Below are 25712 nucleotides of genomic sequence, written 5' to 3' on the forward strand. Positions count from 1 at the left end.
ATTCAAGCCTTATTAGAGAATTCAGGATCTACTTACATTTCCTAGGTGTACGTTCTTTAAATATTTATAATTAATAGGTTGGTGGTCCAGGATTAAACAAGAGTATGGGCAGTCTAACCAACCAGGACGAATAATAAACCTTTGTAAGGCGCAGTGAATCTCCTCACTAATAAGATGCTGATTGAGGAGCAAAAAAAAAAGTTTGAAAGATTAGGGAGAAATTGGCAACTGCAGGAATTGTACTTCTAGATAAAGAAATTTCTTAGACATGCAAAATGATACCTAAAATGTGGCGCTAATCATCAGTGGATTACTTATTCCTTCCTATTTAGATTATATTGTACCCCAGAGAAGGTTAGTTTGTTGCTCCCCAGTGCTGATTAAATTGTCACAGATCTACGGATATAGGTTAATGGGAACAAATATTCTCTAGAATTTGATATTGTACCATATTTTTGGCAAGGTATTCATCTGTCTGTTACCCTATTACATAGAATGCTAGTGTGGATTAATAAATAAAAAAAATGCCTTGATGGGGTTACCTGAGTGTTGTAGAGGTAAGTGGCTCCCCACGGACAAAGTAAAAAGGTATGAAAGATGGCGAAATGGACGCCGACACATTATAAAAGCAGTCTCAACCCTTAAATAAGGAAAATGTGTAGGGTTTCTACTTGCTTGATATTCAGAGTATTTGAATCGATGTTTAGAGGACATAACTGGATTGGTTTCCTGGTGTAGTGTTGCCCTTAGTCTAGGACTTTAAAATGGATACATTTTATTGGCTGATTTTGCTCTTTTTATGTTACTTGTCTGAATTGACTGTGTTAATTACTCTCCTGTCATAAAGAAGAAATGGATAAATAATTTGATTTGTGCAACATCCAGTTGTCTAGGCGCTTGATCTTATTTGTATACTGTTAAAATGTACTTTTGATTTTTTTTTTTTTTCTTCCATTGTGACATTCATTATTTTGAGTTCATGCATGTTCTGAATATTCTGTTTGAAAAAGTAGCTAAGATGCCAAGTGTAGATGTTTCTATATACAAGCCTTACGAAATATTCTGTCTTGAATACAGGCGCGCAGGAAAATCGAGAAGCAGAAGTCCTCATTCGTCTCGGCGTTCAAGATCTCGCAGTAGGCACAGATCTAGAAGTAGTCATTCAAGCATTTCTCCCAACACATTGATCTTAAAAAGCAGCCTAGCTGCAGAGCTGAACAAGCACAAAAAAGCAAGAGAAGCTGAAGCAGCAAAAGCTAATGCAAAAGCTTCCAACACATCCACTCCCACTAAAGTTAATATTGACAGTAGTGCACCTTTGAGCAAAGTGAAAGAGCAGAAAATCAGCAAAACTAATCAGACACCATCTCCTCAAAAGAACAGTGTGAAAGAGTTGAAAAAATCCAAAAGTGAGATTTTACCTTCACCTCAAAAGAGCAGTTTGAAAGAGATAAAAAGAAATAAGACCACACGGACACCGTCGCCTCAAACTGAGGTGAAAGAACTTAAAAAAACAAAGGTGCCACAGCCGCCTTCCCCTCAAAGTAATAGCATTAAAGAACAGCAAAAAGCTAAAACTGAGCATATGCGATCTCCACCCGCTGCTGCTTCTGTGTTGAAAACTGAGAAAGTACAAGAAAAAGCTAAAGTTGAAAAACTGAAAGAGAAGCCTCCTAGTGACACTTTAAAGGAAAAAAACACTGTCATTGTGGACAAATCTATTAAACAAGCAGTGACAGCAGTGAAAAAAAAGACACCTGCTTTAGTTAAAGAGGAGCCTGCAGTACCTAAAGAGAAGAGCAAACCACATCCACCAATCACAGGAACCAAAGAAAAGATTAAGAATGCTGTACGTTTGGGGTCAACACTGCCAGCCTTGCCATTTCCTCCTTTGTTAGGTGGAGACTTTGAAAGGTAAGCCATAACACCTTCAGATTTTTTGTTATTATGTTTATGGCATATCCAACACTTAATGAAATGACGGATCAAATATTAGTGTCAAGAGAACCTTTTGTATCACATAGTGTTATATTGCAAAACTGTTGTAGTGATGCATAAGAGTGTGTTCAGTTATGCTGCTTGGGCAGTGAGGAATGGAGCGAATACATTTGACCTCAAGCCATATTTCAGGCAATGGTTTGCACATGAGCAAGAATGGAAAACACTATAAAGCCATTGCTGTGTGAGTTTGTGTGTTCATTACATGTGTGGGTGTGTATACACCCCTCATCCGCCCTTACCATGTGTGTCTGTAGATATACATGCTGTGAATGCTCCTACCATCTAGTGTTTGCCCCCCCCTCCAAAATGAAGTCTTTTGAGTTATGAGGTCTCAGGTCTTAGTGAATCATCCTCTGGATTTAGATGCACATGATCCTCAATTCCATTGTTAGATTGTTTTTCTCTCCCATCTGGTTTGGAAGTGATCCAGCATGCTTCCGGTCTCATTGAGTTTGCCAGTTTCCATTATGACCTTGTGTTTGCTGAGTTCCACATCAACAGAAAAAAATGCTTTATACATGTTTTAGACTTGTTTCGCTGCTTATAACATCGAGCACAAGCATGAGAGTTTTGGGATACCTTGTGCTCCGGACTCGCTTTGGAGAATGAAAACGCTCTTGAGGTAATGAAACGGACGCCCTACAAAACATGCCCCCAGTGTCAATCTAAGTATTGGTGTGCTAACCTCGTGGTCAACTGCAACTTGTGCCTCTTGCCCAACCATAAGTGCAGCTGTTGTGACTGCTTGGCATTCTGCAGCAAGAAAACCCTATATGAGCCTTGAAATTGACAATGGTCACACAGCAGGATGACCTAGTCTGCTTCAGAGATGTCCAATATCTTCAGTGATACTGATTCTCTGGGTACTCGAGGAGCAAGAAGAGGCATAAAGTGAGCCGTTTAGGCTCCCGGCCCAGCAGCTCAGGCCCAATTCCATTGACGGAGATACCAGAGTCCAGTGCAATTCGTCCAATCGGAGGAAGAAGCTTCTGAGTATTCTCCATCCACCTCAGTCTGCTCTGAGTCATGTGTGAAGATGCTACTGTGCGTGAGTAACTTTCAATGCCCCAGTCCCTGCTATCCAGCACAAGTGACCATATGTTGAAGCCGAGCTCTATCCCTCTGGGGAAGGGCATCAAGCATAGTGCCAAAACCATGCCCCCTTCTGGTGCAGTACCACCCTTGAGCGCTGACTGACACTGGTACAAGGCCTATGAGCTGAGAACAGACTCAGCCATACCCTATGATCCTTGACCAGCCTCTACCCTGAAGACAACAAACTAGCTTCACCTTTGAAACCAAAGGCCCCCAAGCTGTAGCTGTCCTCAAAGTTGAAGTTTTCGCCCGCGCTAAAGCCAACCTGGGTGCACAAGCCATCCTCTGCGCCAAATCCTGCTGCCTTTGGTGCTTTCAAGGGGCTTCATAGGAGGTAGAGGAGAGAGGAAGAAAAATTGTCATCCATCCACATTCCTGCAGAATTGCAACACCGGACCAAGCTCAGAAAAGCAACTTTACTTCCTAGGAGGGCCAGCATTCAGACACTCATCAGGCTCCCCATGACGTTGAAGGACAAACCTCCATCATCTCCACCTTCACCTTCATCTTCACCTCCTCCACCTTCACCTCACCTTCATCTCCTCCACCTTCACCTCACCTTTTCACTTCTCCCATAATCTCTCCCCCAAGATCTCAATAGTCTTTCTCGGACACTGGCAGCCCAAGGCCTTATTCGTTGTCTGAGAATTTTGCACCTGTGTACCCTGGTGCATCAGGTGACCCCAGGGGATGATTACTGTGTGCACCCCCCTCACTGACTATGATTTAAAACATATCCCTGTCATGGCCTCACCCCAGATGACACTATGCGTACCACATTGTTTTCAAATGTGCGACTGCCTACCCCAAGGAAGAAGACTTCCTGCTGGAGACCCCTTTTAAAACAGACCATTCTGTGCAGTATCTCCCAATCCTTAAGGTAATGCATACATCCTCCCCTGAGATTTTTAAGGAGCCAGTCAAATCTTCTGTGGTTAAGCCACACATTGAGGAAAAAATACAAGTCATCACCCTGGGACCCACTCTCCATCAGGAAGTTATGTCCCACCTGACTCGGTACTGGTCACCACCACTAGGGAAGGAGCAGCAGCCCAGGTTTCCTGGGATGCTCCACCTCCGGGTAAGGAGAGCAAGTGAATTGATGCTGTGGGAGAAAAGAGTAGAGGGAGATGTGGTCATCGTTTGCAGACTAAGTAGGCCTTCACTCTCGATACAACAGAACCCACTAGGAGAAATTTGAAGGCCTCTTGCAGCAAGCAACTCCCAGATGAATACTGTAAGAGAGGGGAGGAGTAAGTTGAGGAAGCCAAGGCCATCTGTGATACCAAGATCAGTTGTGCCTTAGATGCAGCTGATAATGCTGCAAAGGGAATGAACTCCTCAGATATGTTAAGGCACCACTCCTGGATCTGCTTCTCTGGTTTTAAGCTTGGGGTGGAACAGTACTTGCCATTCAGTGGGGAGCACATCTTCTGACCTCATGCTGACACTATTCTTGAGAAGATAAAAAAAACAAAAAAAACACTGAGACCGCCAAGGCAGTGTGCATCTTGCATGGTCCCCCCTGCAAAATGACCTCAAAGCCATTTCCCCAGAATATTCCTAGTCCTACCACACGCAGCAACCTGGCTATCGTCAGCAGGGCAGCAGCTGTTTCACATTGGGCTCCTTTAGAGAACAGTTCTAAGTGTAGCAGCAGAGGCATCCCCAGCAAGGGAGCCTGCACATCTGAAAACTGACTTGCCTTGCATCCTCCCAAACCACATAGCACCTGTTGGGGGGAGACTTTAGGGCTTTACTCCCTTTTGGGAGCAGTTCATCTCTGACGGATGGGTATTGTGCGTTGTCGAGCACGGCTACTATGTAGAGCTCATCACCACCCTACCAAACAACCCCCTGCACCCACCCATCCAGGCACAGATACACAACCCCAACAGAACATCTCACAATAGGTGATCCTGGTGCTCCTGTAAAAAGGAACCATAGTCTGTGCCCCACCAACACCAGTGCAAAGGCATCTACTCAGTATACTTCCTCCGCCATAAGAAGTATTTATACTTAAGACCAGTCTTCGACTTAGGTCCACTCAACAGATACGCCATGTCAGAACACTGTCACATGGTCGCTCTACAGGATGTCATTTGCTTGCTGCAGCAAGTTGACTTCCTGGCCACCCTTGATCTGAAGGACACCTACTTCTGCATCCTGACTCGTTCAGTTCATCAACACTACCTCTGCATCATGGTAAGTGGTCAACACTACCAATTCACAGTGCTTCCCTTCGGAATCACCACAGATACAAAGGTCTTCAAGTGTGTAATGGTGGTGGCTGCCCACCTAAGAAGGAAGGGAATCCACGTTTTCCCTTACCTCAATGATTGGCTCGATAATCAAGAGTAGATGTGGAAAAGATTGCCTGGTTCACACCCAGGCCACAGTTTCCCTCCTTCACAGTTTAGGGTTCCCAGTAAATGCCACAAAGTCCTACTTGGAACCAACACAGGTCCCACCCTTCTAAGGGGCAGTCCTCCATTAAATTGTGAGCAAAGCCTTTCTCAGCTGTCAGAGGGTGCAGGAGTTTCAACAGCTGCTGCCTCTTGTTTCAGCCACTCAGTCAGCGCTGTCTGCATTTTTATGCGCTTGCTAGGAATGACGGCCTCATGCATTGCTGTTGTGCCCCTTGCCTAGCTTCATATGTGCCTGCTTCAAGAGTACTTTTTGAGCCAGTGGTGACAAGCAGAGGGACATGTGGAAGATCTAGTGTTGGTAAGGGCCAGCACCCATTGTTGTCTGCAGTGGTGGAACAAAAACTTGTTTCATGGCAGGCCCTTTGCAGATCCTGCCCTGCAGGTGACCATCACTCCTAAACATGACGGTCTGTGACCACCCTATCTATGAGGTCTCCACATTAACCAGTTGGAGCTTTTAGCCGTTCAGCTAGCTCTCAAAGCATTTCTCTTTGACATTCAAGGTAAAGTAGTCCTGTTGCCTACTAACAACTTGACCGCTTTTGTTAGAAATGGGATCTCTAGTTGGCAGTCTGTTTTCACCCTGTCCATATAGGGACTGTAGGAAGTTGGCTCTGTATGTGCTATTTCAAAGTAAGGAATAGCATGCACAGAGTCCAAGGGTTCCCCTTAGAGGTAAAATAGTGGTAAAAATAGATAATACTAATGCTCTATTTTGTGGTAGTGTGGTCGAGCAGTAGGCTTATCCAAGGAGTAGTGTTAAGCATTTGTTGTACATACACATAGACAATAAATGAGGTACACACACTCAGAGACAAATCCAGCCAATAGGTTTTGTTATAGAAAAATATCTTTTCTTAGTTTATTTTAAGAACCACAGGTTCAAATTTAACATGTAATATCTTGCTTGAAAGGTATTGCAGGTAAGTACATTAGGAACTTTGAATAATTTCAATTGCATGTATACTTTTCAAGTTATTCATAAATAGCTATTTCAAAAGTGGACACTTAGTGCAATTTTCACAGTTCCTGGGGGAGGTAAGTTTTTGTTAGTTTTACCAGGTAAGTAAGACACTTACAGGGTTCAGTTCTTGGTCCAAGGTAGCCCACCGTTGGGGGTTCAGAGCAACCCCAAAGTTACCACACCAGCAGCTCAGGGCCGGTCAGGTGCAGAGTCCAAAGTGGTGCCCAAAACGCATAGGCTAGAATGGAGAGAAGGGGGTGCCCCGGTTCCGGTCTGCTTGCAGGTAAGTACCCGCGTCTTCGGAGGGCAGACCAGGGGGGTTTTGTAGGGCACTGGGGGGGACACAAGCCCACACAGAAATTTCACCCTCAGCAGCGCGGGGGCGGCCGGGTGCAGTGTAGAAACAAGCGTCGGGTTCGCAATGTTAGTCTATGAGAGATCAACGGATCTCTTCAGCGCTGCAGGCAGGCAAGGGGGGGCTCCCTCGGGGAAACCTCCACTTGGGCAAGGGAGAGGGACTCCTGGGGGTCACTTCTCCAGTGAAAGTCCGGTCCTTCAGGTCCTGGGGGCTGCGGGTGCAGGGTCCTTTCCAGGCGTCGGGACTTAGGTTTCAGAGAGTCGCGGTCAGGGGAAGCCTCGGGATTCCCTCTGCAGGCGGCGCTGTGGGGGCTCAGGGGGGACAGGTTTTGGTACTCACAGTCGGAGAGTAGTCCGGGGGTCCTCCCTGAGGTGTTGGTTCTCCACCAGCCGAGTCGGGGTCGCCGGGTGCAGTGTTGCAAGTCTCACGCTTCTTGCGGGGAATTGCAGGGTTCTTTAAAGCTGCTTCTTGAAACAAAGTTGCAGTCTTTTTGGAGCAGGTCCGCTGTCCTCGGGAGTTTCTTGTCTTTTTCGAAGCAGGGCAGTCCTCAGAGGATTCAGAGGTCGCTGGTCCCTTGGAAGGCGTCGCTGGAGCAGAGTTCTTTGGAAGGCAGGAGACAGGCCGGTGAGTTTCTGGAGCCAAGGCAGTTGTCGTCTTCTGGTCTTCCTCTGCAGGGGTTTTCAGCTAGGCAGTCCTTCTTCTTGTAGTTTGCAGGAATCTAATTTTCTAGGGTTCAGGGTAGCCCTTAAATACTAAATTTAAGGGCGTGTTTAGGTCTGGGGGGTTAGTAGCCAATGGCTACTAGCCCTGAGGGTGGGTACACCCTCTTTGTGCCTCCTCCCAAGGGGAGGGGGTCACAATCCTAACCCTATTGGGGGAATCCTCCATCTGCAAGATGGAGGATTTCTAAAAGTTAGAGTCACCTCAGCTCAGGACACCTTAGGGGCTGTCCTGACTGGCCAGTGACTCCTCCTTGTTGCTTTCTTTGTTCCCTCCAGCCTTGCCGCCAAAAGTGGGGGCCGTGGCCGGAGGGGGCGGGCAACTCCACTAAGCTGGAGTGCCCTGCTGGGCTGTGACAAAGGGGTGAGCCTTTGAGGCTCACCGCCAGGTGTCACAGCTCCTGCCTGGGGGAGGTGTTAGCATCTCCACCCAGTGCAGGCTTTGTTACTGGCCTCAGAGTGACAAAGGCACTCTCCCCATGGGGCCAGCAACATGTCTCTAGTGTGGCAGGCTGCTGGAACTAGTCCGCCTACACAGACAGTCGGTTAAGTTTCAGGGGGCACCTCTAAGGTGCCCTCTGGGGTGTATTTTGCAATAAAATGTACACTGGCATCAGTGTGCATTTATTGTGCTGAGAAGTTTGATACCAAACTTCCCAGTTTTCAGTGTAGCCATTATGGTGCTGTGGAGTTCGTGTTTGACAGACTCCCAGACCATATACTCTTATGGCTACCCTGCACTTACAATGTCTAAGGTTTTGTTTAGACACTGTAGGGGTACCATGCTCATGCACTGGTACCCTCACCTATGGTATAGTGCACCCTGCCTTAGGGCTGTAAGGCCTGCTAGAGGGGTGTCTTACCTATACTGCATAGGCAGTGAGAGGCTGGCATGGCACCCTGAGGGGAGTGCCATGTCGACTTACTCGTTTTGTCCTCACTAGCACACACAAGCTGGCAAGCAGTGTGTCTGTGCTGAGTGAGGGGTCTCCAGGGTGGCATAAGACAGGCTGCAGCCCTTAGAGACCTTCCTTGGCATCAGGGCCCTTGGTACTAGAAGTACCAGTTACAAGGGACTGATCTGGATGCCAGGGTCTGCCAATTGTGGATACAAAAGTACAGGTTAGGGAAAGAACACTGGTGCTGGGGCCTGGTTAGCAGGCCTCAGCACACTTTCAATTGTAAACATAGCATCAGCAAAGGCAAAAAGTCAGGGGGCAACCATGCCAAGGAGGCATTTCCTTACAGGGACCCTCACTCAAGTCAGCATAAGGGAGTTACTCAGACCGGCTTAACCCCTGCTAACCCGCTTGGTAGCATGGCATGAGCAGTCAGGCTTGTTGCAGAAGAAATGTGTAAAGCATTTGCACAATAACCAAGGACACCACACCAGTTTTAGCAAAATAGCCAATATTTATCTGTTTATCTTAAAACAAGACCAAAATGAGAAAAATCCAACACACAGTAATAAAGATAGGAATTTTGCAAGAATAAACTTAAAAATACAGTTCCTTAAAGTCGATAGCCTCATCTGGGGCTTTCACGGCGCTGTGAACACCAAATCCACCAGTTTATGCGGGCCAGCTACGGTGTCGGGAAGACCTGCAAAACAGTACCTTGGAATGCAGGGCATTGTGATCCTCTCAATGAGATCCGGAGTGTGGTGGCGCTGGCATTGAAGGCCTCAGTTCCAGAGATCGGTGCAGGTGTTGTCGGGCCCTTGAAGTCACACACGTTGCAGATCGAACTCTGGGCTGATGAAGTCAGGAGCGCTAGCGTGGATGGCATCGGGGCTGCAGTGGGAAGCGGGGCCTATGTGAGGTGCGGTGCCCACAGGTCACGGTGCAGGCAGCAGTGGTGTTGTTGCTGAAGCGCTGTTGTCGGTCTGCCAGTGGCGCGGCACAAAGCAGGCTCTGTGCGGCACACATGGGATCGCGGTGCAGACAGGGGCATCTGTTGACGACACTGGAGTCAATGGCACTCTTGTCAGTGGATCAGGGCTGCAGTGTGGAACGGTGCGCCGTGTACCTCACGGACAGTGTCCTCAGGCCTCTGTGTCTGCCTCTAGCATCGTCCTTGGGGATGCCAAGGTTGCAGTGTGAGCAAGGCAATGTGGAGTGCAGGGTCCCCCAAGTCACTGTGCAAGCATCGGCTCAGTGACTGCCTCTGTGAGACCAAGGTTGTGGTGCGATGTGGGGCACGGCTCTGTGTGGTGTCAGGTCATGGTGCAGGCTGTGGCGTTGTTGACATCGTGGTGTTTTTTTTTTTCTTCTGTTGCAGCACAAAACTCAGTTACCAGCGGTGTAGGCAGATGAAGCTGAAGTCTTTGATATCCCTGAGACTTCTAACAGGAGGCAAGCTCTACTCCAAGACCTTGGAGAAACTTCACAAGCAAAATACACAGCAAAGTCAAGTCTTTGCCATCTTTAAGGCAGAACCACAACTGCAGGCCAACCCAGCAAAGCACACACAGCAAAGGGACAGTACTTGATGCCAAACTTCTCAAATGGGGGTTGGGGGGGAGGGGGGGGGGTTTGGTGGTTGTTGGGGGGGGGGAGAAGGTGTAACTGCAACAAGGGCCATTTTCCTACACATGGTCACTATTCTTCCCGTACAAACTACTCCATTCTTAATCTCGAAAAACAATGGAATAATGGGGTCCATGACCATGTGCATCTACATCCAGAGGAGGAGTTACAGAGAGCACACGACTTGAAGGAAATCTTTAAGAAAAACAACTTGCATGTCTGAGCCGAAAACTAGATGGCAGGATCGAGTGCTGACTCCGCAGTGATGCCTTCTCCGGGCTGCATGGGCATAGACTCCTTTGTTAGATTGTTTTCTCTCCATCTTTGGGTTCGGACATGTCTTTTCGCTCGGTCTTCCCCTCGCTCTGGTTTAGAAACCTTCTTTTTCTGTCTTTAATCAATCAGTGGTATTGCTCTGGGCTACATTTTCTCACATTCTCACGCTCATCTCACTTCGTCTGTCTGGGAACCAATGGAACGCCCTCCAGTGCGTCCTTGCCTGTTCTGGCCGACCTCAATGCATGGCACTGACCAGTGTGCTGGCCTGAAGGAACGGTCGCTGTTTTGCTTCTTAGTCATTAGTGCCACTCTAAATTCCCACACACAATCTAACATCTGGTGAACTAAATATGCCTCTCCCAGACCTTCAAAAAGCCAACTTTGTCACCTGCAGATCCTTTCAGTAGAAAAAGACCATTTGAGACCAAAGACCTCATAGACTGGAGATGGTGCACAAGACTCTGTAAGACACGCCGGACATCTTCAGGGAGGAGAATGCCTAGGAGGAACGGGAACAGGAGGCGCCTTTTCCATCCAGGACTCCGACGTCTAGTCGTATATCGAAAGCCACGAAGTGACAGTGACACAACCTGTGAGTACTGTGTCCCCCTCCTGCCCCGGCCCCTTGTCAAGGTCGCTGGACCGCCACTGTCACCAGTCAATGGCTGGCTCTGAAAAACCGTCTCGGATGCCCTTCTGGCTTGGCACCGTAAATTGTCAAGGGCAAGATATCGTCTTAGGCATCGACCTCTACATCTTTGATCCGAGACATTGTGGCAATTTCCATTCAACTCTCTGCACCGACCACATCAGCACTGAGCTGCGAAAACTCCACATCTGCTTCAGTATCTACAGAAGTGCACCGACCGAAAAGCTTGGTTCTGAAAACAAGGTACTCAGCCTCTTCGGAGCTGAAAGACTCTAGCCAATCTTCAGCCACACCATTTTCTGTTGAACCCATTTTGGAGACCATGGACACTCGTCAGCACAGACTTCATATCCAGGAGGGTACAGGGTGCATCATTGCTCCCCTCCTCTTTCTTTCAAGCGGAAATTATCTTTTCAGAAGGCTCTGGACACAGCGCCGTCTCCAAAGACAAGACAACCACTATTCACAAGCCTTTTTCTCTTCTTCCTCCTCCACCACCTACCTCTTATCCACTCTCCTCACCTCCTCATTAACCTGCCTCCCTACTGCAGTAGATTTAATGCCACAGGTTCTACTGTTTTTAACTGCGGAGGAGTTAAGAGACACACAGCAGGACCTCCAGATTCATGGGGCACATGCAACCCTGATCTCCACAGATCCAGACTTATACCCCACACGACTATCACACCAAGAGAATGCTACATCCTACTGACAAGTGATTGCTTGGGAGGCCTCCTTCCACGATGTCGAGTTTCACAGGGACCCCACTGAACAGGATATTGTTTTTATTACCCTATCGTCCTCACGTAGGGATATCCAGTTTTCCCCATGCTCCCTGGCATGCCTCATCATGCAGACGACATTAAGGTACTGGTCCGCTCTAGGGTTATCACCCCTAGAGTTGACAAAATGTAAAAGCTACTCCCTCTGACCCGCCATACATAAGATCACAGGTCCCACCAGATTCTGTTGTGGCTTCTACAACAGGTAAACGGGCCAGTAGTCCGGCCACAGGCGGCTGTCCTTGCCCAGATAAGGAGGGCAAAAAGATTAATGCCACAGGTAAGAGGATTGCTGGGGCAACACATTGTTGTCACAGAGGGGCTGAGAATCACTAATAACTGTCAAATGTGTCCTGGAAGCCGCAGACACTGCTGCAGGGGGTTTCAATGCTAGTGTCCTTGTTAGGAGACATGCCTGACTTAGATGCTCAGGTTTTAAACCTAAGGTACAGCAAGTAGTACGAAACATGCCCTTCAATAAGGAGCATATTTTCAGCACTCAAGTGAACTCTACCCTTGAGAAGCTGAAAAAAGACACAGATACCACAAAGCCCATGGGTGCTTTACAGCCCTCTTACCAAAGAGGTGCTTTTCGTTTCCCCACATTCCGAGGTGGTTACAAACCTACGACCTGAGTCTTCCACATCTCGGGTCAGACAGCCTTCCAGTTCTTTCTCACAAGAGGCACCTATAGAGGTAACACAAGAGAGTAGAGGTAAAAGAGCCACCACCATCTCCTCTACATCAACATCCAAACAGTGATTACCTAGGTCTTCCCACCCCCCTTTCTACACCTTTTGGGGGAAGCCTTCAAAATTGCCATACACAGTGTCTCAACATCACTTCTGACCAGTGGACCCTCTCCATTATCCAACATGGTTACTGTCTGGGGCTCGTTACCACTCCTCCAAACATTCCCCCTCGCTCTCACAGACTTTCTCAAGAACACTTTCTTCTCAAACCAGAGGTACAGTCCTTTCTCAAAGGAATCATCAAGCCAGTTCCTCTACAGCACCAAGGAACAGGAACATATTCTCTCTCTACTTCCTCATTCCCAAAAAAAGACGGCTGTCTCAGGTCCGTTCTGGACCTACGGCCCTTAAACAACTAGGTTCTTTCAGAACACTTTCACATGGTCACTCCTGAAGACGTTTATCCCTTTTACAACAGGGCGGCTTCATGACCGCCCTAGATGTCAAGGATGCCTACCTCCATATCCCCATCCACCCTACACACTGAAAATATCTCAGATTCGTGATTGAAGGAGAACACTACCAATACACAGTTCTTCTTTTGGAGTCACCAAAGCTCCCAGGGAATTCACAAAGTGCTTACCAGTAGTACCAGCACATCTCAAGAGACAAAAAGTACACACATTCCCTTACGTAGATGACTGGCTCATCAAAGCCAGCACATCGTCTCGATGCCACACTAGGATGACAACACAAGTTTCATTCAACTTTCTCAAATCCCACCTTCAACCTCTCCAAATGTAACCCTATCTAAGAGCTATACTCAGTGCACAATTGGGGATTGCATACCCCAGCCTGGCTCGTGTTCACAACTTTAAGTGTCTCCTCCCTCAGTTTCGAGATAAATAAACATACATGGTCAGGACTGTGATGAGTCTGTTAGGGATGTTGGTCTCCTGCATTGCCATTGTTCCCCATGCTATACTCCAAAAGCGCACAGTCACTCCAACTGTCACAGCTCTCTCAGACAATGTGGAAATGGCCTCTCCACCCTCACATTCACCTAGTGGTAGCCTGCTCACGAATGGAAACTCTACCCGCAAGTCCTTCAAAAATACTTTCGGAAGTGGGGCACATTTCGAATGGATGTTTTTGCCACAGCAGAAAATGCAAAATGACAAAACTTTGCCTACAGGTCCCACATCCTCTATCCAAGAGGAACGCTCTGTGGATGAACTGGTCAAGGATATTTGCCTATGCTTTTCTTCCTTTTCCTCTCATACAACTTCTCGTTCAATGGATCAGACAAACATCTCTCAAAATGATCCTTATAGCTCCCACATGGGCATGCCAGCCCTGTTTCACTAATCTGCTGTACCTCTCCGTAGTTCCCCAGGAGGAGCTGCCCAACACTCAGGACCTTCTCACTCAAAATCAAGGGTGGGTCGGCACCAAGACCCCAAGTCTCTCAGCTTTGGGGTATGGCTCCTGAGGCCATAGAGTTTGGTTACTTAGACTTGCCTGCAGATAGCATGGACATCCTCCAAGAAGCTCGTAAACCCACTACCAGGGTGTGTTATGCTGCTAAGTGGAAACACTTTGTTTGGTACTGTCAACCCAAACACATTAATCCCATTAACCCCTTCGCTGCCAGGCCTTTTCCCCCTCCTGTGTCAGGCCTTTTTTTGTCTATTTGGGGCAGTTCGCGCTTAGGCCCTCATAACTTTTTGTCCACATAAGCTAGCCAAGTCAAATTTGCGTCCTTTTTTCCAACATCCTAGGGATTCTAGAGGTACCCCTGAAGGAGGCCGGACACTGCTATCGAAAAACTTAAAAAGGACACTGATACGGCCAAAGCCATGGGCGCACTCTACTTCCCACAGAGCAGAGGCACATTTCGTAAAACACAGTTTAGAGGGGGGTTTCTAGGACAAAGCACAGAACCCACAACCTCACAAACAAGGCCCACTTATCAAAGCCAATATCAGCGCGGAAGTTTTCAGGGACAATATAGAGGGGGCCAATTCCAAAAAAGTAGAGGGAAGTTCCAAAGTCCCAAAACTCCTCAAAACAAGCAGTGACTTCGACATCACAAATCCCCAACACAACACCTATGGGGGGGAGACTAACCAAGTTCTACAAACATTGGGAGGAAATAACAACAGACACTTCGGTCCTAGCAATTATCCAGCATGGTTATTGCATAGAATTTCTCAAATTCCCTCCAAATATCCCACCGAAAACACACTATGTCAAAACAACACATGGATCTTCTAGAACTAGAGGTCCAAGCGTTGTTACAAAAACATGCAATAGAACTGGTACCAATTCATCAGAGAGGAACAGGAGTTTACTCGCTGTACTTTCTCATACCCAAAAAGGACAAAACTCTAAGACCTATATTAAATCTCGGAACATTAAATACCTACATCAAATCAGATCACTTTCACATGGTGACATTACAGGACGTAATCCCATTGCTCAAACAACAAGACTACATGACAACACTAGACCTAAAGGATGCATACTTCCATATACCAATACATCCTTCACACAGAAAGTACTTAAGGTTTGTATTCCAAGGGGTACATTACCAATTCAAAGTGTTGCCATTCGGAATAACAACTGCGCCAAGAGTTTTTACAAAATGCCTGGCAGTAGTGGCTGCACATATCAGGAGGCAGAAAATACATGTGTTCCCGTACCTAGACGATTGGTTAATCAAAACCAACACGCAAGAACGGTGTTCACAACACACAAAGTACGTCATAGAAACCCTCCACAAACTAGGTTTCTCACTCAACTACACAAAGTCACACCTTCAGCCGTGTCAAACACAGCAATACTTAGGGGCGACAATCAACACAACAAAAGGGATTGCCACTCCAAGTCCACAAAGGGTACAAGCATTTCACAATGTAATACAGGCCATGTATCTAAAACAAAAGATACAAGTCAAGATGGTGATGAAACTACTAGGCGTGATGTCCTCATGCATAGCCATTGTCCCAAACGCAAGGTTGCACATGTGGCCCTTACAACAGTGCCTAGCATCACAAAGGTCACAGGCAGAGGGTCAACTTCTAGATCTAGTGTTGATAGACCACCAAACATACACCTCGCTTCAATGGTGGAACAATATAAATTTAAACCAAGGGCGGCCTTTCCAAGACCCAGTGCCTCAATACGTAATAACAGATGCCTCCATGGTAGGGTGGGGAGCACATCTCAATCAACACAGCATCCAAGGACAATGGGACAATCAGCAGAGACAGTTTTACATAAATCACTTAGAACTACTGGCAGTATTTCTAGCGTTAAAGGCATTTCAACCCATAATAAGCCACAAACACATTCTTGTCAAAACAGACAACATGACAACGATGTATTATCTGAACAAACAGGGAGGAGCACACTTGACACAGTTGTGTATCCTGGCACAGAGAATATGGCATTGGGCGATTCAAAACCACATTCGCCTAATAGCATAGTTTATTCCAGGGATTCAGAATCAGTTAGCAGACAATCTATCTCGGGATCACCAACAGATCCACGAATGGGAGATTCACCCCCAAATACTAAACAATTACTTCCAAAAATGGGGAACACCACAAATAGACCTATTTGCAACAAAAAACGCGAAATGCAAAAACTTTGCATCCAGGTACCCACAAGATCAATCTCAGGGCAATGCGTTATGGATGAGTTGGTCAGGGATATTCGCATACTCTTTCCCCCCCTCCCACTCCTTCTGTATCTAGTAAACAAATTGAGTCAAAACAAACTCAAACTCATTCTAATAGCACCAACCTGGGCAAGACAACCTTGGTACACAACACTACTAGACCTCTCAGTAGTGCCTCATATCAAGCTTCCAAACAGACCAGATCTGTTAACACAACACAAACAACAGATCAGGCATCCAAATCCAGCATCACTGAATCTAGCAATTTGGCTCCTGAAATCTTAGAATTCGGACATCTAGACCTTACACATGAAGGTATGGAGGTCATAAAACAAGCAAGGAAACCAACCACAAGACATTGCTATGCAAATAAGTGGAAAAGATTTGTTTATTATTGCCATAATAATCAAATTCAGCCATTACACGCATCTGCTAAAGACATCATAAGCTATTTACTACAATTACAAAAGTCAAAGCTAGCTTTTTCATCCATTAAAATACATCTTACCGCAATTTCAGCTTATCTGCAAATTACGCACTCAACTTTATTATTTAGGATCCCAGTCATAAAAGCATTTATGGAGGGACTAAAGAGAATTATCCCACCAAGAGCGCCACCAGTTCCTTTGTGGAACCTTAACATTGTCTTAACACAACTCATGGGTCCACCTTTTGAACCCATGCACTCATGTGAGATACAATATTTAACATGGAAAGTAGCGTTTCTCATTGCCATCACATCTCTAAGAAGAGTAAGTGAAATACAGGCATTTACCATACAAGAACCCTTTATTCAGATACACAAGCATAAAGTAGTTTTAAGAACTAATCCAAAATTCTTACCAAAAGTCATATCACTGTTTCACTTAAATCAAACAGTAGAACTACCAGTGTTCTTTCCAGAACCAGATTCTGTAGCTGAAAGAGCACTACATACATTAGACATCAAAAGAGCTTTAATGTACTATATTGATCGAACAAAACAAATACGGAAAACAAAACAACTGTTAGTTGCTTTAAAAAAAACTCATACAGGGAATCCAATATCCAAACAAGGCATTGCCAGATGGATAGTTAAATGTATTCAAACCTGTTATGTAAAAGCAAAAAGAGAACTGCCTATAACACCAAATGCACATTCAACTAGGAAGAAAGGTTCTACTATGGCCTTTCTAGGAAACATTCCAATGACTGAAATATGTAAGGCAGCCACATGGTCTACGCCTCATACGTTCACCAAACATTACTGCGTTGATGTGTTAACAACACAACAAGCCACAGTAGGACAAGCAGTACTACGAACTTTATTTCAGACAATTTCAACTCCTACAGGCTGAGCCACCGCTTTTGGGGAGATAACTGCTTACTAGTCTGTGCAAAGCATGTGTATCTGCAGCTACACATGCCATTGAACGGAAAATGTCACTTACCCAGTGTACATCTGTTCGTGGCATGAGATGCTGCAGATTCACATGCGCCCACCCGCCTCCCCGGGAGCCTGTAGCCGTTTCGAAGTTGACCTTGAACATTTGTAAATATCACTTTATACCACATTATGTACATACATATTTACTCCATTGCATGGGCACTATTACTATAATACACAACTCCCATCTCACCCTCTGCGGGGAAAACAATCTGAGATGTAGTCGACGCCCATGCGCAATGGAGCCGAAAGGGGAGGAGTCCCTCGATCTCGTGACTCGAAAAGATTTCTTTGAAGAAAAACAACTTGTAACACTCCGAGCCCAACACTAGATGGCGGGATGTGCAAAGCATGTGAATCTGCAGCGTCTCATGCCACGAACAGATGTGACATTTTCTCTATATATATATATATTTATATTTATATTTTCACCAAAAGTATTCACTGCACTCCATGATATATATGTTTGATGGCATGTGTAGCTGCAGATACACATGTTATGCATATTTACAAAATGCCTTGCAGTAGTAGCTGCCTACCTAAGAAAACACATTCATGTCTTCCCATATCTCGATGATTGGCTTATAAAATCCAATAGTCACACAGTGTCAAAACCATACACATTATGTAATACAAACCCTACACACTATAGGGCTCTCCATAAACTACCAAAAATCCCACCTACAACCTGCCCAAATTCAACAGTATTTAGGAGCCACACTAAATACACAAACAGAACTTGCAAGCCCAAGTCCACAAAGAGTGCAAGCATTCCACAGTGTATTAGCACAAATTCAGTCAAGCCAACAGTACACAGTCAAATTTGTAATGAAACTGTTGGGCATGATGGCATCATGCATCGCCATTGTCCCAAATGCAAGATTACAACAGTGCCTTGCAAAGCAGTTGTCGCAGGCACAGAGTCAACTTCAAGATCTAATGTTGATGACTGCCAAACACATATATCACTTCAGTGATGGAATTCCACAAATCTAAACAAAGGGCGGCCATTTCAAGACCCTGTAACTCAGACTATACTTACAACAGATGCATCAGTGATTGGATGGGGGACACACCTCAACAATCCCAACATTCAAGGACAATGGGACACCAAACACAAACAACTTCACATAAATCACCTAGAATTGCTATGTGTATTCCTAGCACTCAGAGCTTTTCAGCCTCTTCTTATTCACAAAATCATTCAACAGACAACATGAAAACAAAGTATTACCTAAACAGACAAGGAGGGACCCACTCATCGCAACTGTCCCTTCTAGCACAAAAGATTTGGCATTGGGCAACAAGATTCACCTGGTAGCACAATACATTCCAGGAATACACAACCAATTGGCAGATGTTCTCAGCCGAGATCATCAACAAACACACGAGTGGGAAATTCATCCCCAAGTGCTTCAGACATACTTTAATCACTGGGGAACGCCAGACATAGACCTATTCGCCACCAGCGAAAACACAAAATGCCAAAACTTCGCATCCAGGTACCCACACCCTCTATCCAAGGGCAATGGTCTATGGATCAACTGGTCAGGGATATTTGCTTACGCTTTTTCCCCTCTCCCGCTCATTCCATTTCTAGTCAACAAACTGCGTCAAAACAAACTCATAGCACCAGCGTGGGCACGTCAACCCTGGTACACAACACTGTTAGATCTGTCAGTGGCACCACACATCAAACTCCCTAACAGACCAGATCTGTTAACGCAAAAACAAGCAACTGATCTGGCATCCAGATCCCAAAATACTCAATCTAGCGATTTGGCTCCTGAAGTCTTAGAGTTTGGATATCTACACCTTCCAACAGAATGTATGTAATTAAACAAGCAAGAAAAACCACTACCAGGCAGTGTTATGCAAACTAATGGAAAAGGTTTGTGTTTTACTGTCAATCTAAACAGATTGCCCCTCTTTCAGCGTCAAAACAATACATTGTAAGTTACTTGCTTCATCTGCAAAAAGTGTGTGTGTGTGTATATATGTTCGATGGCATGTGTAGCTGCATATACACATGCTGTGCACATCCCGCCATCTGGTGTTGGGCTCGGAGTGTTACAAGTTGTTTTTCTTAGAAGAAGTCTTTGAGTCACGAGACCCAGGGACTCCTCCCATTTCGACTCCATTTCGCATGGGCGTCTTAGATTGTTTTTTTTCCGCCATCGGGTTCGGACGTGTTCCTTTTCGCTCCGTGTTTCGGGTCGGAAAATTAGTTAGAATCTCGGAAAAACCGTCGGTATTGTTTGCGTTCGGTATCGGGTTAGTTACAACAGATCGACACCGAATTTTGAAGAGCTCCGGTGGCCCTTTGTTTTTTTTTTCGATCCCCCGTTGGGGCCTGGTCGGCCCGGCCACGTGTGACTTCAAGGCTGATGGAACGGACCCCATTCCGCTTCTGTCCAAAATGCCATAACAAGTATCCGTATACGGATCAGCATCTGGTCTGTAACTTGTGCTTGTCTCCAGAGCACAAGGAAGATACTTGTGAAGCCTGTCGAGCGTTTCGGTCGAGGAAGACATTAAGAGACCGAAGAGCCAGAAGACTGCAGATGGCGTCGACGCCGACAGGACAAGAGGTTTTCGAGGAGGAAGAGGAAGCTTTCTCTATCCACGAGTTGGACTCGGAAGAGCTCGAGGCCGAAGAAATGCTGAAAACCGTGAGTAAGACATCGAAACATAAGACTCACGAGAAGTCAGCAAAAGCCCAGGGGATGCCACCGCCAACAGGCCATTGCTTAACCCAAAAAATAGGTGAACGATCCAAGGCACCGAAAAAGGGCACGCTGGTGTCGAAGTCATCCGACTCCTGTCGAGATACCGCCACACAGCAATCTCGGACCCGAGACATCGGCTCAGAGAAATTTCGGCACCGGGACAGCGGCACCGAACAAATTCGGCACCGAGACACCACCACGCCGAAAATTAAAAAGGTTTCTTCGCCGTTTAAAAAGACGTCCGAAAAAGTTTCGGTTCCGAAACATCCAGCCTCGGAGCCGAAAACAGGTTCCTATACAGAGGAACAAGGATTGTCCTCCCAAATGCAAAAGCATAGATTCGGAGAGGAACTTGAAGCAGTAGAGCCAGACTATACTCAAAGAAGGCTCCATATTCAAGAAGACACAGGGAAGATAACCACTCTTCCCCCAATTAAAATAAAAAGAAGACTTGCCTTTCAATAAAAGGACAAGCAGCCACAGGCAAAGGTAGCAAGGAAAACAACTCCACCACCGTCTCCACCACCATCAGTGCACACATCACCGGTAGCAACTCCTCTACTGATGCACTCCCCGACTCATACTACAATGAGTCAGGATGATCCCGATGCATGGGACCTTTACGATGCTCCAGTATCGGACAACAGCCCAGACTCGTACCCTGCCAGGCCGTCCCCACCTGAGGACAGTACATCTTACACACAGGTGGTCGCAAGGGCAGCTGCTTTCCATAACGTCACCTTGCATTCCGAACCAATTGAGGATGACTTTGTTTAACACGCTATCCTCCACTCATAGCCAATTCCAAAGCCTACCTATGCTCCCAGGAATGCTAAAACATTCAAAACAAATCTTTCAGGATCCTATTAAAGGCCGAGCCATAACTCCAAGGGTGGAGAAAAAGTACAAGCCACCGCCAACAGATCCAGTTTATATTACAACGCAGTTAACACCAGACTCAGTAGTTGTCGGGGCAGCTCGTAAGAGAGCGAACTCTCATACCTCAGGGGACGCACCACCTCCAGACAAGAAGAGTCGCAAATTTGATGCTGCGGGCAAAAGGGTTGCAGCACAAGCAGCAAACCAATGGCGCATTGCCAATTCACAAGCACTTTTGGCAAGATACGATAGAGCTCACTGGGATGAAATGCAACATTTCATAGAACACTTACCCAAGGAGTTCCAGAAAAGAGCACAACAAGTGGTGGAAGAAGGACAAAGTATCTCTAATAATCAGATACGGTCTTCAATGGATGCTGCAGATACGGCTGCAAGGACAGTAAATACTGCAATAACAATAAGAAGGCACGCATGGCTGCGCACGTCGGGGTTCAAGCCGGAAATTCAACAAGCCGTGCTAAATATGCCATTTAATGAACAGCAGTTGTTTGGGCCGGAAGTCGTCACTGCTATTGATAAACTCAAGAAAGACACTGATACAGCAAAAGCCATGGGCGCACTCTACTCCCCGCAGAGCAGAGGCACATTTCGCAAAACACCTTTTAGGGGAGGGTTTCGAGGGCAACCTACAGAAACCACAACATCACAAACAAGGCCCACTTACCAAAGCCAATATCAGCGGGGAGGTTTTCGGGGGCAATATAAAGGGGGACAATTCCAGAAAAATAGAGGAAAGTTCCAAAGCCCCAAAACTCCTCACAATAAGCAGTGACTTACAAGTCACACATCCCCATCACATAACACCTGTGGGGGGGGGGGGAGACTAAGCCAATTTTACAAACATTGGGAGGAGATAACAACAGATACTTGGGTACTAGCAATTATCCAGCATGGTTATTGCATAGAATTTCTCAAATTCCCTCCAACAGTCCCACCGAAAACACACAGTATGTCAAAACAACATATAGATCTTCTAGGGTTAGAAGTTCAAGCATTGCTCCAAAAAGAAGCAATAGAATTAGTACCAAAACAAGAATTAAACACAGGAGTTTACTCACTGTACTTTCTAATACCCAAAAAAGACAAGAGTCTAAGACCTATACTAGATCTCAGAACATTAAATACATACATCAAATCAGACCACTTTCACATGGTTACATTACAAGAAGTAATCCCACTGCTCAAACAACAAGACTACATGACAACACTGGATCTAAAGGATGCATATTTCCATATACCAATACATCCTTCACACAGAAAGTACCTAATGTTTGTATTCCAAGGGATACATTACCAATTCAAAGTGTTGCCATTCGGAATAACAACTGCGCCAAGAGTTTTTACAAAATGTCTGGCAGTAGTGGCTGCACATATCAGAAGGCAGGAAATACATGTGTTCCTGTACCTAGACGATTGGTTAATCAAAACCAACACGCAAATACAGTGTTCACAACACACAAAATATGTCATAGAAACCCTACACAAACTAGGTTTCTCAATCAACTACCCAAAGTCACACCTTCTGCCGTGTCAAACACAGCAATACCTAGGGGCAACAATCAACACAGTAAAAGGGATTGCCACTCCAAGTCCACAAAGAGTCCAAACATTTCACAATGTAATACAAGCCATGTATCCAAAACAAAAGATACAGGTCAAAATGGTAATGAAACTGCTAGGCATGATGTCTTCATGCATAGCCATTGTCCCAAATGCAAGGCTGCACATGCGGCCCTTACAACAGTGCCTAGCATCACAATGGTCACAAGCACAGGGTCAACTTCTAGATCTGGTGTTGATAGACCGCCAAACCTACATCTCGCTTCAATGGTGGAACAGTATAAATTTAAACCAAGGGCGGCCTTTTCAAGACCCAGTGCCACAATACGTGATAACGACAGAACCATCCATGACAGGGTGGGGAGCACACCTCAATCAGCACAGCATCCAAGGACAATGGGACATACAGCAAAGACAGTTTCATATAAATCACTTAGAACTGTTAGCAGTATTTCTAGCACTGAAAGCATTTCAACCCATAATAACCCACAAATACATTCTTGTCAAAACAGACAACATGACAACAATGTATTACCTAAACAAACAGGGAGGGACACACTCGACACAGTTGTGTCTCCTAACACAAAAAATATGGCATTGGGCGATTCATAACCACATTCGCCTAATAGCACAATTTATTCCAGGGAATCAGAATCAGTTAGCAAACAATCTCTCTCAGGATCACCAACAGATCCACGAATGGGAAATTCACCCCCAAATACTGAACACTTACTTCCGAATTTGGGGAACACCACAAATAGATCTATTTGCAACAAAGGTAAACTCAAAATGCCAAAACTTCGCATCCAGGTACCCACAACATCAGTCTCAGGGCAATGTGCTATGGATGAACTGGTCAGGGATATTTGCGTACGCTTAACCCCTCTCCCACTCCTTCCATATGTAGTAAACAAGTTGAGTCAAAACAAACTCAAACTCATACTAATAGCACCAACATGGGCAAGACAACCTTGGTACACAACATTACTAGACCTTTCAGTAGTACCTCATGTCAAACTACCAAACAGACCAGATCTGTTAACACAACACAAACAACAGATCAGACATCCAAATCCAGCATCGCTGAATCTAGCAATTTGGCTCCTGAAATCCTAGAATTCGGGCACTTAGACCTCACACAGGAATGTATGGAGGTCATAGGACAAGCTAGGAAGCCTACCACTAGACACTGCTATGCAAATAAGTGGAAAAGATTTGTTTATTACTCCCATAATAATCAAATTCAACCCTTACACGCATCTGCAAAAGATATAGTAGGATACTTACTACATTTGCAAAAGTCAAAACTAGCTTTCTCTTCCATAAAAATACATCTTACTGCAATTTCAGCTTACCTGCAAATTACGCACTCAACTTCATTATTTAGGATACCAGTCATAAAAGCATTTATGGAAGGCCTAAAGAGAATTATACCACCAAGAACCCCACCATTTCCTTAATGGAACCTCAACATTGTCTTAACACGACTCATAGGTCCACCTTTTGAGCCCATGCACTCTTGTGAAATGCAATACTTAACGTGGAAAGTTGCATTTTTAATTGCCATCAAATCTCTAAGAAGAGTGAGTGAAATTCAAGCATTTACCATTCAAGAACCATTTATTCAAATACACAAAAATAAAGTAGTTCTACGGACAAATCCTAAATTTTTACCAAAAGTAATCTCACCGTTCCACTTGAATCAAACGGTAGAATTACCAGTGTTCTTCCCACAGCCAGATTCTGTAGCTGAAAGAGCACTACATACATTAGACATCAAAAGAGCACTAATGTACTACATTGACAGAACAAAACTAATTCGAAAGACAAAACAACTATTTATTGCCTTTCAAAAACCTCATACAGGAAATCCAATTTCAAAACCAGGCATTGCTAGATGGATAGTTAAGTGCATTCAAACCTGCTATCTTAAAGCTAAAAGAGAGCTGCCTATTACACCAAAGGCACACTCAACCAGAAAGAAAGGTGCTACCATGGCCTTTCTAGGAAATATTCCAATGAACGAAATACTGTATGTAAGGCAGCAACATGGTCTACGCCTCATACATTTACCAAGCACTGCTGTGTAGATGTGTTAACTGCACAACAGGCAACAGTAGGTCAAGCTGTACTAAGAACATTATTTCAAACTACTTCAACTCCTACAGGCTGAACCACCGCTTTTGGGAAGATAACTGCTTACTAGTCTATGCATAGCATGTGTATCTGCAGCTACACATGCCATCAAACGGAAAATGTCACTTACCCAGTGTACATCTGTTCGTGGCATTAGTCGCTGCAGATTCACATGCGCCCACCCGGGAGCCTGTAGCCGTCTAGAAGTAGATCTTGAACATTTGTACATTTGTAAAATTACTTTAAAATTCATTATATACATACGTATTCACTCCATTGCATGGGCACTATTACTAGCATACACAACTCCTACCTCACCCTCTGCGGGGTAAACAATCTAAGATGGAGTCGACGCCCATGCGCAATGGAGTCGAAATGGGAGGAGTCCCTCGGTCTCGTGACTCGAAAAGACTTCGAAGAAAAACAACTTGTAACACTCCGAGCCCAACACCAGATGGCGGGATGTGCACAGCATGTGAATCTGCAGCGACTAATGCCACGAACAGATGTACACTGGGTAAGTGACATTTTCCATATATATATCTATTATTGCCATGTTATTCTCCTGTGGAAAATGTCTGCAATATTATTCTATAGGTGTATGCAAAGAATAATCACTTGCTGTCTTGCTGCAGGAGTGGCAGTTACTGGTCAAAGTGCTGGTAACCAACTGTTAAAATAACAAGAATCAAGATATACTGGTAGTTACTTACGAATTCCCAGGAATTGGTGGATTAGATGGTAGATTTGAAGGACATGAAGTACAGAGGTGACTACCTA

General features: G+C 45.4%; 1 protein-coding gene across 2 annotated transcripts in view; it reads left to right on the top strand.

Moving 5' to 3' along the window:
• The window catches only part of CDK13 (cyclin dependent kinase 13), a 626606-nt gene that overhangs the window by 195574 nt on the left and 405320 nt on the right, over positions 1-25712 (top strand). For both annotated transcript variants that reach the window (XM_069215885.1, XM_069215880.1), the window contains exon 4: positions 1078-1914. In XM_069215885.1, coding sequence (XP_069071986.1) covers positions 1078-1914 — 837 coding nt within the window. The remainder of the gene's footprint in view (positions 1-1077; positions 1915-25712) is intronic.

The sequence above is a fragment of the Pleurodeles waltl genome, chromosome 2_1 (assembly GCF_031143425.1).
Source record: "Pleurodeles waltl isolate 20211129_DDA chromosome 2_1, aPleWal1.hap1.20221129, whole genome shotgun sequence".
In the NCBI taxonomy this organism is placed as follows: Eukaryota; Metazoa; Chordata; class Amphibia; order Caudata; family Salamandridae; genus Pleurodeles; species Pleurodeles waltl.